The 16,262-nt window shown below is 43.7% G+C and overlaps 1 protein-coding gene across 1 annotated transcript in view; it reads left to right on the top strand.

Moving 5' to 3' along the window:
• LOC311015862 (apoptosis-stimulating of p53 protein 1-like) overlaps window positions 1–16,262 on the top strand; it is a gene marked incomplete at its 3' end in the record, with an annotated part of 71,704 nt that overhangs the window by 15,046 nt on the left and 40,396 nt on the right. The window contains exons 2-4 of the mRNA XM_084013302.1: window positions 509–656; window positions 7,404–7,511; window positions 12,200–12,249. Coding sequence (XP_083869428.1) covers window positions 509–656; window positions 7,404–7,511; window positions 12,200–12,249 — 306 coding nt within the window. The remainder of the gene's footprint in view (window positions 1–508; window positions 657–7,403; window positions 7,512–12,199; window positions 12,250–16,262) is intronic.

Below are 16,262 nucleotides of genomic sequence, written 5' to 3'. Positions count from 1 at the left end.
CCTTCCGAGTGATTTCAACAGTCTTTACAATCACTTTACATTAATGTTGTATCTTGATGCCTTGAAGATTTGATTAGATTAAAATTATACAGGTCAGGTTTCCATGGTGCTTTTGAGGACAAGTTTTCTTAAGCCTCCTGGATGTAAATGGACTCTTCCTGATTGTATTCAATGCCGTTTCTGTAGACACTGTATTCACACTATTTTTGTTAACTTGTCTAAATGTATCTTCAACACACAATTTGCATTTGAGCTGGGCTTTGTATGCCAGGTTGCTTGTTATTGCTGAGATATCAACAGAACTGCATGATGTATCAGTAGTTATCATAGACAACATGTTGATTGATTGGTATACCAATACTTAACAAAGTTAATTTGTTCGTCATATGTGAGCCTAATCATTAATCAATGAGAAATGTCATCCACCAGGACCATGTTCCTAAAATGGTAAGGTTGTCACCGTAAAGACATTTCATGACATTTAACATGTTTGTTTCTGTGATTACAGGTGATTCTGACAGTTTACCTCAATGACACCCAGCAAATGCTAACTGAGGTCCCAGTTACACCAGCAACCAGAGTGACTGATGTTGTTGAATACTGCAAAGAAGCCGGCGAGGGGGAGTGTCACTTAGCTGAAGTATGGAATGGGCATGGTGAGTCCCACTATCCTTTATCCACCCATCTATCTATCTAGATTACTAAACATTTTATATTTTGAACATGTTTAAGTAACATAATTAAACCAAGACAGGAATGATAGAGTATAATGATTAAGAAAGTAAGGTTATGAGATAGTATCGGTGTATGGAGACGATAAACTTTTATTTACAGTATATAAATGACATGGTATTCTATGAGCATTTCTGCAGCAAGTACCTATAGCAGACTGATCAGTGATAATCACAAGAATTAAGCTGATATGGCTCTAATCTATTATTTAACACACATTTTGAGGAAATCATTTTTTGTTGTGGGAGTCGTAATATATCTGCACATTCATGATTTGATTTAGGTGAAAATTGCTCTCGTGAATCATGAACACATTGAAGTTCTAATAACACAGTTTGAGGATGATGATGATGATGATGATGATGATTATTATTATTATTATTATTATTATTATTATTGTTTTTTGCTGTTAGGCCTGTATTTCTGGACACACATCATTTATCACTATGCTGATTACTTATAAAAATGACTCCCTGTTGACAGTCTTTTTAGTGTATTAGAGTATTTACATGATTAGAATCTGGAATTATGCGACAGGATAATCTCAGTGGCCTAGATAGTTTGCTTTGAAGTTGATTATAGACAAAGTCAGACCTATATTTCCGCTACACCTTAGTACAGGGGTGCCCAACTCCGGTCCTGCAGAGCCACTGTCCTGCATGTTTTAGGTTTCTCCCTGCTCTTACACACCTGATTCTAATGATGTGCTCATTATCAAGCAACTGACGCTTGTCACAGGTTTGAAAATCATTTGAATCAGGTGCAGGGAGAAACCTAAAACATGCAGGACAGTGGCTCTCCAGGACCGGAGTTGGGCACCCCTGCCTTAGTACTACAATCATAAGTGCATACTGTATACTGCATGTCATTGTAAACTTGAATAGACTAGTCCATCACTTGCAAACACTGAAGCTACTGTGTCGATTAAAGGGTGGCCTACATTCATTCAATCATAGTTGTTGCAGTAGCGACAAAATAACACAGCATGTTTGTGTAGCACTGGGGTGTGACTGAGTGGTCAGACAGGCTATAAATAGCTCTAATACTATAATGTTTCTTAGAGGGTGACATTGTGATGCAGCACATAATAAATGGTGGTATACAGTCCTGGTCACCATTATTGGAACCAATGAAATTAAAATACATAATGTAGAATATCTCCTGAAGAAAGTGAATCTAGTGAAACAGCTTTGGTCTACAGAAAACTCATGTTTTATACAGAACAGCAAATGATAAAACAACAATTCTAAAAAAGCAATAGAAAGAAACGAATAGAGAAACTGAAAGATTGCTGTGCCATTGGTATTGGTACCCTTTAAATCAGTGTGGGGAAAAAAAATCAATTTTGACTCAGCATTGATTAATCACAAATTAGAATCACCTGGTGATAAACTGTCAGTGCAAACATGATGTGAATTAGCCAATGAATGATGACTTTAATGTTTTAAAAAGCCACATTATTCCCTGTTCCTTTGTCACAATGGTGAAGACAAGGGAGCTGTCTGAGGACATCAGAAGTGTTATGAAGTCTTGTCTCTGGATTTTTGTACCACGTCTTGTCTCTGGATATTTTTGTACCTCGTCCTGCCTCCTGTGTCCCTTTGTGTTTTGGTTCCTTTTTTTGTAAGTCTTTCTTTAATGGTCGTTTTTGCCGTTGTGGTTTTTTGGGTTGATACTTTGTTCTTGTCTTAGTTCTTGTTTTGTATTTAGTTTATTATTTAAATAAATCTTTCTTTTTTAACTGCATTTTGGTCCTCATCTCCCCTTTTTCCGAGTCTCCGTCTTGCCCGAACCTTGACAGAATGAACCGACCAAAAGAGGACCCAGCAGTCAATGGACATAAAATTATACGTTGGGTTCAGGACTTCATGACCAATCCTGCTAGCAGGGCTCACCAAATTGCTGCAAGCCTTTCAAGCCTCAGCCGCAGCTTAGCCACCAGCCCATGCCTCAGCCACAGCCAAGCTACCAGCCCATGCCACAGTTCCAGCAAAGCTGCCAGCTCATACCTGAGTCACAGCCATGCCACCAGACCATGCCTCAGCCACAGCACAGCTTCCCAGCTCCTGCCCGAACCCGTTTTGGGGTACTCGCCTGGCCCTGGGAGGGCCAAGGAGTATCCAGCTGGCTAACTGGCAGACGGCTCGTCGGCTGCTGGCCTCTAGGAGGAGGTGCAGCTCGAGGAAGCGAGCCTCCCCGATGCTGCTCACAAAGGCTGCAGTCACAGCCAAGCAACCAGCCCAGGCCTTAGCCACAGCCAAGCTACCAGCCCAGGCCTTAGCCACAGCCAAGCTACCAGCCCAGGCCGCAGTTCCAGCCAAGCTACCGGCCCATGCCTCAGCTCCAGCCATGCTACCTGCCCATGCCTCAGCCATGCTACCAGCCCATGCCACAGTTCCAGCCAAGCTACCGGCCCATGCCTCAGCTCTAGCCATGCTACCTGCACATGCCTCAGCCACAGCCATGCTACCAGCCCATGCCACAGTTCCAGCCATGCTACCAGCCCATGCCTCAGCTCCAGCCATGCTACCAGCCCATGCCTCAGCCACAGCCAAGCTACCAGCCCATGCCACAGTTCCAGCAAAGCTGCCAGCTCATACCTGAGTCACAGCCGAGCCACTAGGCCATGTCTCAGCCATTGGTCTTCAGTCGACGGCCCGGTCGACACCTGCCAGGGGTCTTCAGTCAGCGGCCCGGTCGACACCTGCCAGTGGCCTTCAGTCAGCGGCCCGGTCGACACCTGCCAGTGGTCTTCAGTCGGCGGCCCGGTCAACACCTGCCAGTGGTCTTCAGTCGGCGGCCCGGTCGACACCTGCCAGTGGCCTTCAGTCGGCGGCCCGGTCGACACCAGTCCAGACGGAGGCCCGTCCGTCACCAGTCCAGGCGGAGGATCGTCCGACGCTTGCTCCACGCAGCCGTCTGGGAGTCCGGGAGTCGCCCCTTCCTGTTCCGATGGGGGACCGTCCCACACCTGCTCCTCGCAGCCTATTGGGGGTTCGCCTGTCACCCGTTCCTGTACCGACGGGGGACCGTCTGACGCCTGCTCCACGCAGTTGTCCGGGAGTCCGCTCGTCGCCCCTTCCTGTTCCGATGGGGGACCGTCCCACACCTGCTCCTCGCAGCCTATTGGGAGTTCGCCTGTCGCCCGTTCCTGTACCGACGGGGGACCGTCCGACGCCTGCTCCACGCAGTTGTCCGGGAGTCCGCTCGTCGCCCCTTCCTGTTCTGACGGGGAACCGTCCGACGCCGGCTCCACGCAGCCGTCCAGGAGTCCGCTCGTCGACCGCTCCTGTCCCGACGGGGGACTGTCCCACGCCTGCTCCTCGCAGCCTATTGGGGGTTCGCCTGTATCCCGTTCCTGTTCCGATGGGGGACCGTCCGACGCCTGCTCCATGCAGCCGTCCGGGAGTCCGCTTGTCGCCCCTTCGCTGGGTCGCCCTCATGCCCGGCCTCCTGAGCGACTCCGTCCGCTGGGTCGCCCTCATGCCCGGCCTCCTGAAGGGGCACCACCCTGGGATCAGGGAAAAGATAACCTAAAACTGTATTCAGTCTCAATATAAAGGTTTTATACTCACATGCCAATCACCGTGATCATTGGCATAGAAGTATAAAAACAATCGAACAATTAAAAAGGCGTGAAATTCGAGCACTAGCCTTCACAACCTGCTGTTATCCAGTGACATATACACAACAAGCACAAGAGACCGCTAGTTATAATATAAGATTGATTAAAATCAGTAATAATGATCACAATCAATAACACTGCAATTAACAAAGCCTTATTACCTAACTAACTAACACACAAAGCTAAGCTAAACAAAGGAAGAGACACACGTGGAGTGTGTGTGTGTGCGTGCTTGTGTGCGTGTGTGGAGAGAGAGAGAGAGAGAGAGAGAGCGATGGCCGGGGCGACCACCAGATGGAGCTATTTCCCACAGCGTTCAGGGACGGAAACAGCTGGCGTAGGACACGTGTGGGGTGGTGTATGTGTGTGCACATGTGTGTTAGCCGGAACAAAGAGAGAGAAAATGCGCGCGTAATACACAAAAGATCAGTAAGCTATTACCATCACACGGGAGCTCGTGAATGAACTGGCGTTCGTTCGGCGGCACCCCGGTCCTTTAACTGATGGTAGATCACTTACTGAGCTCGTGAGTGTGTCCGAGGTTGGACACACACTGTTACCGAAATGAAACCCAGCGGCGTGGGTACACAATCAGCATTCAAATACAACAACACAGAAAGCAACGGACTCGGCAGTCCGTGATCAAAACTTAAAACACGTTAACAAGAATTACAAGCATATCCTACACTATCAAACTTATGTCTCTGCCCAGACAGTTAGCCTCTTACTTTGTTGATGTGCGTAAGTCCGTCTTGTGCGGCGGCGGTGCTTCTTGACGCGAGTTGGTTGAGTCCAGACGAGAGCGGGGCGTAGCAGTTATCCTTCCCGTTGATCAACTCTAATGAAGAAAACAGTTTGTGTTCCTTCCTTCCGCGGGCAACAATAGAATCGCACGGCTTGGCGATTAGGCGCAGAGGTTATCCTTCCAGCTGGTCGCTGAAATAAAAGAACCGTTCGTTCGTGTAAAAGAATCGTGTGGGTGCGGCGATCTCCTCAGGATCAAAAAGAAAATAAGACGAAAAAGGCGAGTCGTGGAAAACGGGGGAAAACAGTCTGTCGCTCGTCCAGCAAGTTTGGGGAAAAGACTGTGGCCTAAAGGCGGGTCCACACCGGACCGAAAATCGGCGTCTTTGAGAGAGTCGGCGTCCGTGACATGAGTCTCCTTGGTGTGGTCGCTCGAATCGGCCCACGTTGGTGTTTATTTCAGCCGATTCAAATGTATAATCCGCCATTCGAGTCGGCCATATTAAGTAGCCCGACTTCATTTACCGACGCGAGTCGGGCAGTCGGTGCGGTGTGCACCCGCCTTAAGACAAAGGAAACGCTGCAGACGTTAAAAGTTTGCCTCCTGTTGCAGCGGTTTGCTGCAGTGGAGGAGCTCACCTCCTGTTGCAACATCGTGTTGCGATGGAAGAGCTCACCTCCTGTTGCAACGTCGTGTTGCGATGGAGTAGAGAGTTCTTAAGGCGGGTAATGGTTTCAACACGTACCATATGCCACAGACTAACGATCAACCAATCGATATCTACTGGTTTCTCTTATGATAGGGAGATGATCCATTTTACCTTTGGCCACTTGAGGGCAGTAGAGATCTACGCAACGTTTGTGGATGAGTCACATTTTCTTAATTTCGCACTTCTAGGTCGCAAAAAGCACCGGATTTACACAGAATGTCACAATTATCACGTATTACGTAATAATAACAAATCTAGACTTTATTTTGAAGCATCAATGAGCACTTTCTTAGCTTTGCTCCAAAAGTGGTCTTAACTGGCTTTGGGTATTTCTGCTGTTAACTAAAGAGAATAACATCTGGCCCCCTTATCTGCATGTGTGATTTAGGAGGCAGGGAGGTGGTCATTTGAGACACAGCAGATGCCCCAATAGCATCTAAAAAAAAACGTTATATCCTTGGAAAGGGTTCTGAGAGGAAGAAGGAGGTCGTAATCTTTAACCCGATCAGGGCTCTCTGTGAAACAAAGGTGTTAATCACTCTCAAGCCGTTTATGATGCCTTAAAGGTGTTTCTGAAGGTCTGTCCTCCACACATTTGGAGATGCGTGGAGATGTTGTTGAGGCTTCGATTTAGGAGTTCATAAGTCTCCTAATCGGGCAGGTTTTGAGGCCGTAAAGAGGCCAGTCCAGTGATCTGGACGTGAGTGTTATTTCAGCTGGAGTGAGGAGACTTGACTGTGCCTCCTCTCCATGTTTTCCAGTTGTGAAAAGGTTATCCTCTGTTTATTAATACAATTCAAATCCGAATGTGAAAAAAAATCATGAAGCTGTTGTTCCTACAGTGTAATGGACTGGGGTGATAACTATTATGTTATATGTAAGTTATTTTTATCTAAGACATATAAATGTTATGTGGATATTGAGTTTTCCAGGATGTCACTAAAAGCAGTGAAGCCTGTCAGTCATATCAGCTGCCTATAATGGTTATTGTGTGAAATAGTGTGTCTGTGATTGGCTCAGACTGAGAGGGGATGGGTTGTTCCTGCTAATTTTCTGAGAACATGTTTTAGCCAAAAGTAAGAGAGATGCTAGTCTGAGAGCATGTGATAAGCATCCAGGTTTTGTTATTTTGGTGTTGGCTACGGCCCACAGTAGCCTGTGTTATCTCAAAGAATAAAAGAAGAAAGACCCAGCTGAACGTCTCATAGCTTCTTATTGAGGGACGCTACATTATAGTTTTAATTTTCGAGGGAAGTGTCTCTTTTCCTTTTTCATTTGCCCTTCAAGTAGCTTTAAAACTGCAGTTTAATGTTTACACTGAGTAACATATATAAACACAAGACTTTTGGATCTTTGAGTAAGGGCTAGGGTAGAAATATAACAGTAAACACCTCAAAAGGAGGTAATAATAATAATAATAATAATAATAATAATAATAATAATATTGTTAATAATAATAATTTAATATTAATGTATGTAATGTATTTAATCATCGAATTGATTAATCATCTCGTCTTGGCTACTTTGGATACATTACAATAAGGCACACTGTAAAAGCTTGGCTTACATTATCCCACCCTGTCTGTTCTCAGAACGAGTTCTCCCTCAGGAGGTATTATTGTTGGATCTTCTCCAGCAGTGGGGAGCCAAGAGGCCGGAGGTCAGCTTCTACCTCAGACACTGCCCCTCCGGGACACAAGGTACAGCAAAACAAAAGCACATACATTCGATTCGATTCCACCAAGATGTCCTATATGTCTATAATAGCTGGATTTCAGCTTGCAATTTCTTTTTTTTTCAGTATTGACCATCCTTAAATCAAATGTAACACAGAGAGCCAGTTGTGTGCATGATGCTTAGAGGTGAGGTCAGGGGCTTGGCCAGTAATTAGCCAGATAAGATGATTAGTGTTACATAACATGAACAAGATAATCCAGAAGGGGGGCAGAGACAAGGACAGAAAAATGTTTGGTCTGCTGCAGAAATATCAGATGATGTTTTCCCGAAATATCAGTTTGAATTGTTTAGTGCTTTAAAGAATACAGTTAGCAGCAATTAAAATAATGATACACCAGTTCACAATTGTTTCAGCATAAAGCATTAACACTAAACTAAAATAAATGGTGAAGGTTTTTTTTTCTCTGTTAAACTTGTTCAGCAAAAAAACACTGAATGAGTGAATGATTGTGTAATATTAGTGCATGTTAGTGCCCAAAGCATACAACAGCAGGGCTGCTGCTGTAATAGCCTTGGTGTACTGTAGCACTGGGGTCCGTTTCACAAAGCAGGTTTAGTGAAAACCTTGAGTTAGTTAACCCTGAGATGAGGGAAACTCTGGTTTTTCGGTTTCACAAAGCCAGTTCAGCATAAATCTGAGTCAGTTACCCGGGTAACATACTCCGTGAACCTAACCTGCTCGCTAGCAGGTTTGCTTCAACAAACCCTGAGTTTCTCCCTACATGTCTCCGCCTTTTTCCTGAATCTGAACCAACTCTGAAAAAAATGTGCCGTCCTTTCATCGTCAACCTAATCGATACGGAAATAAAAGTGATTCTAGCAGCTTTGGGTTGGGAGACAATTTTGATTACCTTTCCTTCCAATCACATTAGATATTATCTAAACAATATTCTCCGACATTTTCAACATTTCATATCGCGGACATAATCCGCAACCAGATTCTTTGCGGAGGTAGTGTTTTTGCGAACGGGAGATTTATGAAATGTTTTAGTACATTTCTGTGTTGAAATATCTGCTTATATTTACTGTTTAATATGTGAAATATGATTAAAATCATATGCCTTAGTTAACGTATTTGCGCAATATTCTTATGTTTAACTTTCAACTGACGCTACTTTCTTTCTGTGCCTGGGGTGATTACACCCAATGAAAAAGATAATTCAGTGCGCTACATTGTGAACTACGGGAATTGAACCCCTGTCGCCTGCACCGGGGGCGGCATTGCTATCCATTACACCACAGTGTCACTGTGCAAGTCTGAAAATAAAGACTTATTACCTTTAGATCAATAGACTGTTTCATTCAGTTATATACATTAGATCGGGCAGTAATTGTCTGCCACGCCAACTATCGCTACTTTGCTGCAGTTACGTTGCTCCGCTTTCTCAGGATGAGCTCGTTTTCTACATAAACACTCAGTAATATCTAATGACGCTCTCCCCGTTGCCATGGTGAATCGTAGTATCGGAGCTCCATTGATGATGGCTTTATAGAGTCGGCAGGCACGCGCGTAACTCAGAGTGTATACTCAGAGTTGACTGAACTAATTCAAAACCGCTGTTCTGAAACTGAAAACTCAGAGTTGCCCATCTCAGAGTTGATCAACTCAGAGTTCAGGGTTAGGTTCAGAGTTTGTTGAACCTGCTTTGTGAAACGGGCCCCTGGTGTGTTTTGTGTGTGAGCTGTGAGCTGTGAAGTGTATTTTGCAGAAATTAATCAGAACACTATTTTAGCCAGATTAATTTTTCCACTTGGCCAATAAGGTTTTGCCTTGTATGTTTTTGATTGTTTATTCTAATATCTGAGCTTTCGCATATGTATACAAACCTTTATTTGCATAGTTTATGCTACACCTGTTCTCATTCCATTCTGTCATCGATGAACAGATTTTATTGTTATATTTATTCTTTTATATTTTTTTTCAAAGGTTTCTATCCCTATCATTTGCCACCCAGTCACAGTTCACATGTCAGCATATCTGTAATAGGTTTAGGAGCAGCAGGGTGAGCTCAAGAGTATTTTTTTTTCTTTCTTATAAGAGCAGCAGTTAACTTGGCTGCTTTTTCCCTTGTGTTTCTAGCACCAGCCTGTAACAAATATGTGGTTTTGATTTTAATAACTGCCATTCAACATACAATGGTCAATGGCTTCTTAAACGTGCCTATTACACTCCAAGGACCAGAGCAACACATTGCCCTTACGCCTTTGCTAATTTAACACAATCTGCCCTCTGTGGTTTACTGGAGGTGCTTGTGGTAGGGAAATTTCCATATTAGGTTGGAATCGAGGTAATTAATCAGTCATAAGTGAATCCCAGCCCACCGCAGCTAATGATGCCGTATTTCAAACAGTTCTGTGATGTGATGTGACACAACGTGAGGTCATATTTATTTTTTTAACATTTGATGATTTTGGACGAGAAAAACGGACTCAGTGTGCAAAGGAGTTAATGATGCTATAAATAATGTATATTATACACAGAGAGACAGATGGGGCTATGTGTAGAAAGGAGGGGAGATTTAACGTTTTTTCCTTAAAGTCCCAGTCGGCAAGTCTGGCAGATCGAGGGCACTCTGTCAGATTTTGAATGTTTACAACTCTCACGCTCCTCCCCCACAACCACCGGGCTCCTTCCCCTCGACTCTGTGCCCTTTGAAATCCCTTAGATCACGCCACATTTGAAACGCGGGTGCGATGTTGACTCTCGTTTTATTATGGGCACCATTGCAATCTTTCTTTTTTTCCTTATTTTCCACCGGTGTTTTCTTTTCCTTGGTTGTTTTCGACCTCCTCGTTTTGGTTTTTAACCGAGGAATTAGAAGCTTGTTGCTACTTCCCTCCGCCTCCCCCCTGTGATAGTGGTACGAGACCTGAGGGAAGAGGGGCTCTGTGTGCACGAACACAGCCCTGCGTCCTGATTGGACAGGATGACCACGGGCTTTGTTGATATTTTGCAAAACAAACAACAGGCTCTACGTGCACATAGAGGCACGTAGAGGTGAGCTTTTTTTTCTAAAACCGGATGATTTTTGTTGTTCTATCGGACTCAGAGAAGATGACTTTACTCCAGTCCTCTATGGTCCGAACCCTATGGTCTTTTGCAAACCTCAGCCTGGCTCGTCTTTGCTTCTCATGTATTACATTTTTTTAAATAAGGGTTGGACCCCCTTTTGCCTTCAGAACTGCCTTAATCCTTCGTGGCATAGATTCAACAAGGTACTGGAAACATTCCTCAGAGAATTTGGTTCATATTGACATGATAGCATCACGCTGTTGCTGCAGATTTGTCGGCTGCACATCCATGATGCGAATCTCCCATTCCACCACATCCCAAAGGTGCTCTATTGGATTGAGATCTGGTGACTGTGGAGGCCATTTGAGTACAGTGAACTCATTGTCATGTTCAAGAAATCTGAGATGATTCACGCTTTATGACACGGCGCGTTATCCTGCTGGAAGTAGCCATCAGAAGATGGGTACACTGTGGTCATAAAGGGATAGACATGGTCAGCAACAATACTCAGGTAGGCTGTGGCGTTGACACGATGCTCAATTGGTACTAATGGGCCCAAAGTGTGCCAAGAAAATATCCCCCACACCATTACACCACCACCACCAGCCTGAACCGTTGATACAAGGCAGGATGGATCCATGCTTTCATGTTGTTGACGCCAAATTCTGATCCTACCATCCGAATATCGCAGCAGAAATCGAGACTCATCAGACCAGGCAACGTTTTTCCAATCTTCTATTGTCCAATTTTGGTGAGCCTGTGCGAATTGTAGCCTCAGTTTCCTGTTCTTAGCTGACAGGAGTGGCACCCGGTGTGGTCTTCTGCTGCTGTAGCCCATCCGCCTCAAGGTTCGACGTGTTGTGCATTCAGAGATGCTCTTCTGCATACCTCGGTTGTAACGAGTGGTTATTTGAGTTACTGTTGCCTTTCTATCAGCTCTAACCAGTCTGGCCATTCTCCTCTGACCTCTGGCATCAACAAGGCATTTGCGCCCACAGAACTGCCGCTCACTGGATATTTTCTCTTTTTTGGACCATTCTCTGTAAACCCTAGAGATGGTTGTGCGTGAAAATCCCAGTAGATTAGCAGTTTCTGCAATACTCAGACCAGCCTGTCTGGCACTCACAACCATGCCACGTTCAAAGTCACTTAAATCACCTTTCTTCCCCATTCTGATGCTCGGTTTATACTGCAGCAGATCGTCTTGACCATGTCTACATGCCTGAATGCATTGAGTTGCTGCAATGTGATTGGCTGATTAGAAATTTGCGTTAACGAGCAGTTGGACAGGTGTACCTAATAAAGTGGCCGGTGAGTGTATATACATATACAGACAAAATATATATGTACAAAAAAGTTAAATGTCTTTGAAATACACAAACATGTTATTGAAATCGTGAATTTATGATTTTTATGCTGTGTCATATAACTTTTCTCACCCTAAAGGCTGATGTTGCCTATCCATTTATCTTTGACGTAATTTACACACGGTGGAAAGGCCTCTGTGTTCATGTGTGTGTGTGTGTGTGTGTGTGTTTGTGTGTGTTTGTCAGTCATTACTTCAGCAGTCTCAGGCTCAACTCACCCTAACCATGTTTCAATACGTTATGCTTGGATTTTCTTTTCGTTTATTTGCAGGAAGTCAGCAGCCTTGGACCACAGAAGCAGCACAGTCACATAATGACAAGGTATGTGAAGACACCCACACTGACTGGGCTGGGCTGGGCTGGGCTGAGGGTGCAAGACAGGCTGTGTTATGCATATCTAATTAGCTCAATCTCAACATCCATCCATTGTGCATAGTATTATTGTTATTATTACTATTGTGTTTCTTGTATAGTGTCCTTTGGCTGCTGTGGCAAACAAATTTCCCCGTTGAGGGACAGTAAAGGAATTCTGATTCTGATTCTGATTCTGATAAGGATCTCTAGACTGCAACACATAGGCTGTATCCGAAACCACATACTACCGTACTGCCTACTACATACTGCGTTAGTATATACTGTATACTGCGTACTGAATGTGGGATTCAGTATGCTACTTCAGCAGACCGACGCCGTTCACACCACAGTATGCAGTATGCAAGTTTCCCAGAATGCATTTCGTGGCGACCGGCAGCGGTAGTTGTAAAACAGGCGAAAAGCTGTTTTATTTCCCGCTGTAGCGCTGTTATTATGTCACTTTATTAAATTGTAATATTTTTTCATGCGAGAAAGTAACCGTTTAGATCCCCAATGTGCGGTTAGTTTACCCAAATGACGGCTGTTTAGTAATTTGCCTCGATGTTTTCGGAGAAGTGAAGCTCCGGAAGGAGCGGGTCGTCTCAGAGGCAGCAGCCCGTCTCCAGAGGTGTTCCGCCGGCCAACATGCGTCGTCGTCCCGGGGGAGACAGCAAGCCAGTTATCTTAACCGCTGTTTGTAGTGGACAGTATACAGTATAGTCTCGGGAGCTCTGCATGTACAGAAATCACCAAATATTAATAAAAAAAAGTTTGAATTAACAGAGTACTTTTTTTCATTTCATATGTACAACAGCCTGGATTTCTATTGTACCTATATAGCTTTCGTCACAATAATCAAGTAGCCTATGCACTGTACTTATGTAAACAAATATAAACGCCGTACTGCTCCGGCGTTTTTTTTTTTTTTTTTCGTCCCAGCTCCGGCGTTTGTATTACCCTGGAAACGCTCTCTTGCTCCGTCATTACTCGATTTATCCAGGCTCCAGCGCATTGCATTGTGGGAAACAGTAGGCAGAGTAGACTGGTCGGATGCATACTGGAAATATTCTCCGAATCAGTACGACATCCGGGAACTTTTCGCATACTGCAGATTTTGCTTTTGTTTGCATACTGCATACTGCATACTACATTTTGGCCAAATCAGTACGTACTAGCAGTATAGTATGCGGTTTCGGATACAGCCATTATGATAATGATGAAAGATGATATTTCTGGGATTTTTTTTAAATTAAGGTAGCTTCAATAGTTTAGCATAAAGACTGGAAACTGTCGTAAACAGGTAGCCTACCTCTGGACAACTATGGAAAAACATCCACCTTCTACTTTAAATCCACAGCCGGTTTCACACTGGATGCGTAGGCACCCTGATTTTCAGAGAAGCACTTTGCACGTTATTTTGGCGTCCATGTAAAAATGGGCTGGTCACACAGGATGTGCCATGACGCAGATCTCCCTTGCCGGTTTGTGATAGTTTCAGCTTGTAGTCTATTCCCTCCTTGTGTTGAAGGTGAATCTGGCAAGAAAACACACTGATAATCTATTATGAACAATATAAATGTTGTATTATATATGACATAAATAATATAATTCTGATAAATGATAATATATCCCATGCTTCTGACTCTCCTCTCCTTTCTCCCTGCTGTTTTCACGGTGCATCAATTCGCCCAGTTCCCTTCCACATGATCAAATGTCATAATCCTTCCACGATATATATTAGATATAGCCTAGTGCCACTGCTTTTTGTGATTGCGGTTTTTAAATTACTTAATTATTCCACCTATTTGCAAGTTGTGTCTCAACAGAGACACACAGACACACATAAGCACACAGACTGAGATTCGCTCTACAGAAGAAGAAGAACAGCAGATGGGCAGACTTGCTTGTTGACTGGCGCAGAGAAAGCCTACACTTCAGTTTTTATGTGATCAACAAAAAAGATATAACATGTTAATTGATGAGCTTTGAACAGAGTCAGGCTTGCTGTTAACTTAAATCCCTATAATATAAGCAGCTGGTTGTGATATTTGCCAGGCCTCAAATATTAAGTGTTGCAAGCTTAATGTTAGAGAATGGTAGCCACTAATACAAATTCAGTTGGCAGTGGATCATACTTAAACTAGAATAATTTGATGTAGAGAATGCAAATAAAACATTGGCTACAATGTTTTGGTGTGTATTTGAGTTTGTGAGTTTTCACTACAGAACAATGTAGGTGCACGTCTGTGTGTATGTGTTTAGTCTAGCGGATTAGCCCACGGATTAGTGACAGTGATGATTAAAGTTCTCTACCAGTAAGACCCAAGTGAACACACACACAGCCCATATTATGTATGTACAGTATAATTAGTGTATTCACAGATGGAGAGAAAAGAGATAAATAAAGGAATTAGCCTGACTTATTGCTGTTATCTTACCTTCAAAATATGAGTCATGTTGTAAAAAGAGCAGCTGACCTCATGCTAGCAGCTTTTTAGTCATCATTAACAACTATTTTCAACCACGTGTTTGCTATTCATTATAGTTCGGCCTCAGTTAGCCAGTAACCAATCATGTTTGCGTGCACGTTTCTGTGTTGGTCAGTCTGCTGGTCAGTCAGCCAGTGTCTAGGTGTGTGTCAATGTGTCGGTCACTCAGTGAAGGTAGGATTAACTTGGTCCCATGACATAACCAGGCTAAGAGGATTGTTAGCTAGCCAAACAGCTCCTCCTCCTGCTCCCTGTCCTCTTCCCTATCACCTCGCGCACTCCTTCACAGTCATCTTGAGGTATCCATCTTTCTACGTCCCCTACCTTTTAACATTTGGTTTGAAGCCAAAACAAATAGTTTGAGACAAGACAGGAGCGTGGGGTGAGTTCGGGGAAATGTGTTTCTTTTCTGTGGGAGTGTGTGAAGCTCAGCAAAGTGTGTGTTCCCTTTACACTTTCTCGCCACCTCTTTTGCTTTCTCCTCACATGAGCTTGTCATTCATAATAGAACGTTTGAAAAACTGTAAAATGCACAGGTGACTTTTAAATGTATTTTTGTGTATGTAAGTGTGTTTTACTTTATTTTCCCTTTACGTTTTTGTTTGCCGACTTTCAAAACAACAATCACACAACACACTCGCACACATTGGCAGACAGGCAGTTTGTCTATGTGTCAGGGCGGGGTTTCTGGCAGTGTGTGTGTCTGTATTTGTGTCTCAATAAGAGCCCAGTGTGTGTTAAGGTCAACTTGGTTCAAACTGGACGCTATGTGCAGCCAAGGTGTGGCATATTTTGCCGATTTGTATTTGGGTTTGACAGTGTTATTTTGTCTGTGTGTTTGTGTGTGTGTGTGAGAGAGAGAGTTTATGGGTTTCTTAGGGATGTGGATGCACGACTCCAAGTCAGGGTGTGACTTGGCTGTGTGTGTGTGTGTGTGTGTTTGCGTGCAGCTGTTTTATATTTTTTTTTCATCACTCATCTGAACACTGGCCTAGGGGTGTGCAGTATTGACAAAGAATAATATCTCAATATTTTTGGATATTAATTTACTTAAAACTGAGTCATTCAAGTAAATTGTTGAAATCAAAGAGTAGTAGTATGAGTCTGACTGAAATATTTCTGGCTAGGTAGGGTGTATTTTGGGTCCAAAGCAAGACCGCTTGAATTGGCACCGTATCCTTTGAAATGTAATTGGTGACAGTGTTTGTCATTTCTTGCAATCTGTTGCCCTTCTTGTCATAAGGCACTCTTTTGCTGAGTGACTCTTCTCAAGTTTGCTGAGTGTGTTTTTGTTTTGCCTTAGCTGGTCGGTCGTGGTGAACTTCTGACTCCCAAAGATTTTAATATTCTTCATATTCTGTGTGGTGGTTAATACACAGATGGTGATATGATTACTTCTTTACGGGCGACCCTGTATATCGTACACCCCTACTAATGACTCAACTCAACCTAGCTTTCTACAGTTACTGTGGTGTCTTCCTGGTTTTACCT

Source organism: Eutrigla gurnardus (genome assembly GCF_963514095.1).
Source record: "Eutrigla gurnardus genome assembly, chromosome: 7".
NCBI lineage: Eukaryota > Metazoa > Chordata > Actinopteri > Perciformes > Triglidae > Eutrigla > Eutrigla gurnardus.
This window is presented reverse-complemented; position numbering and strand designations above follow the sequence as displayed.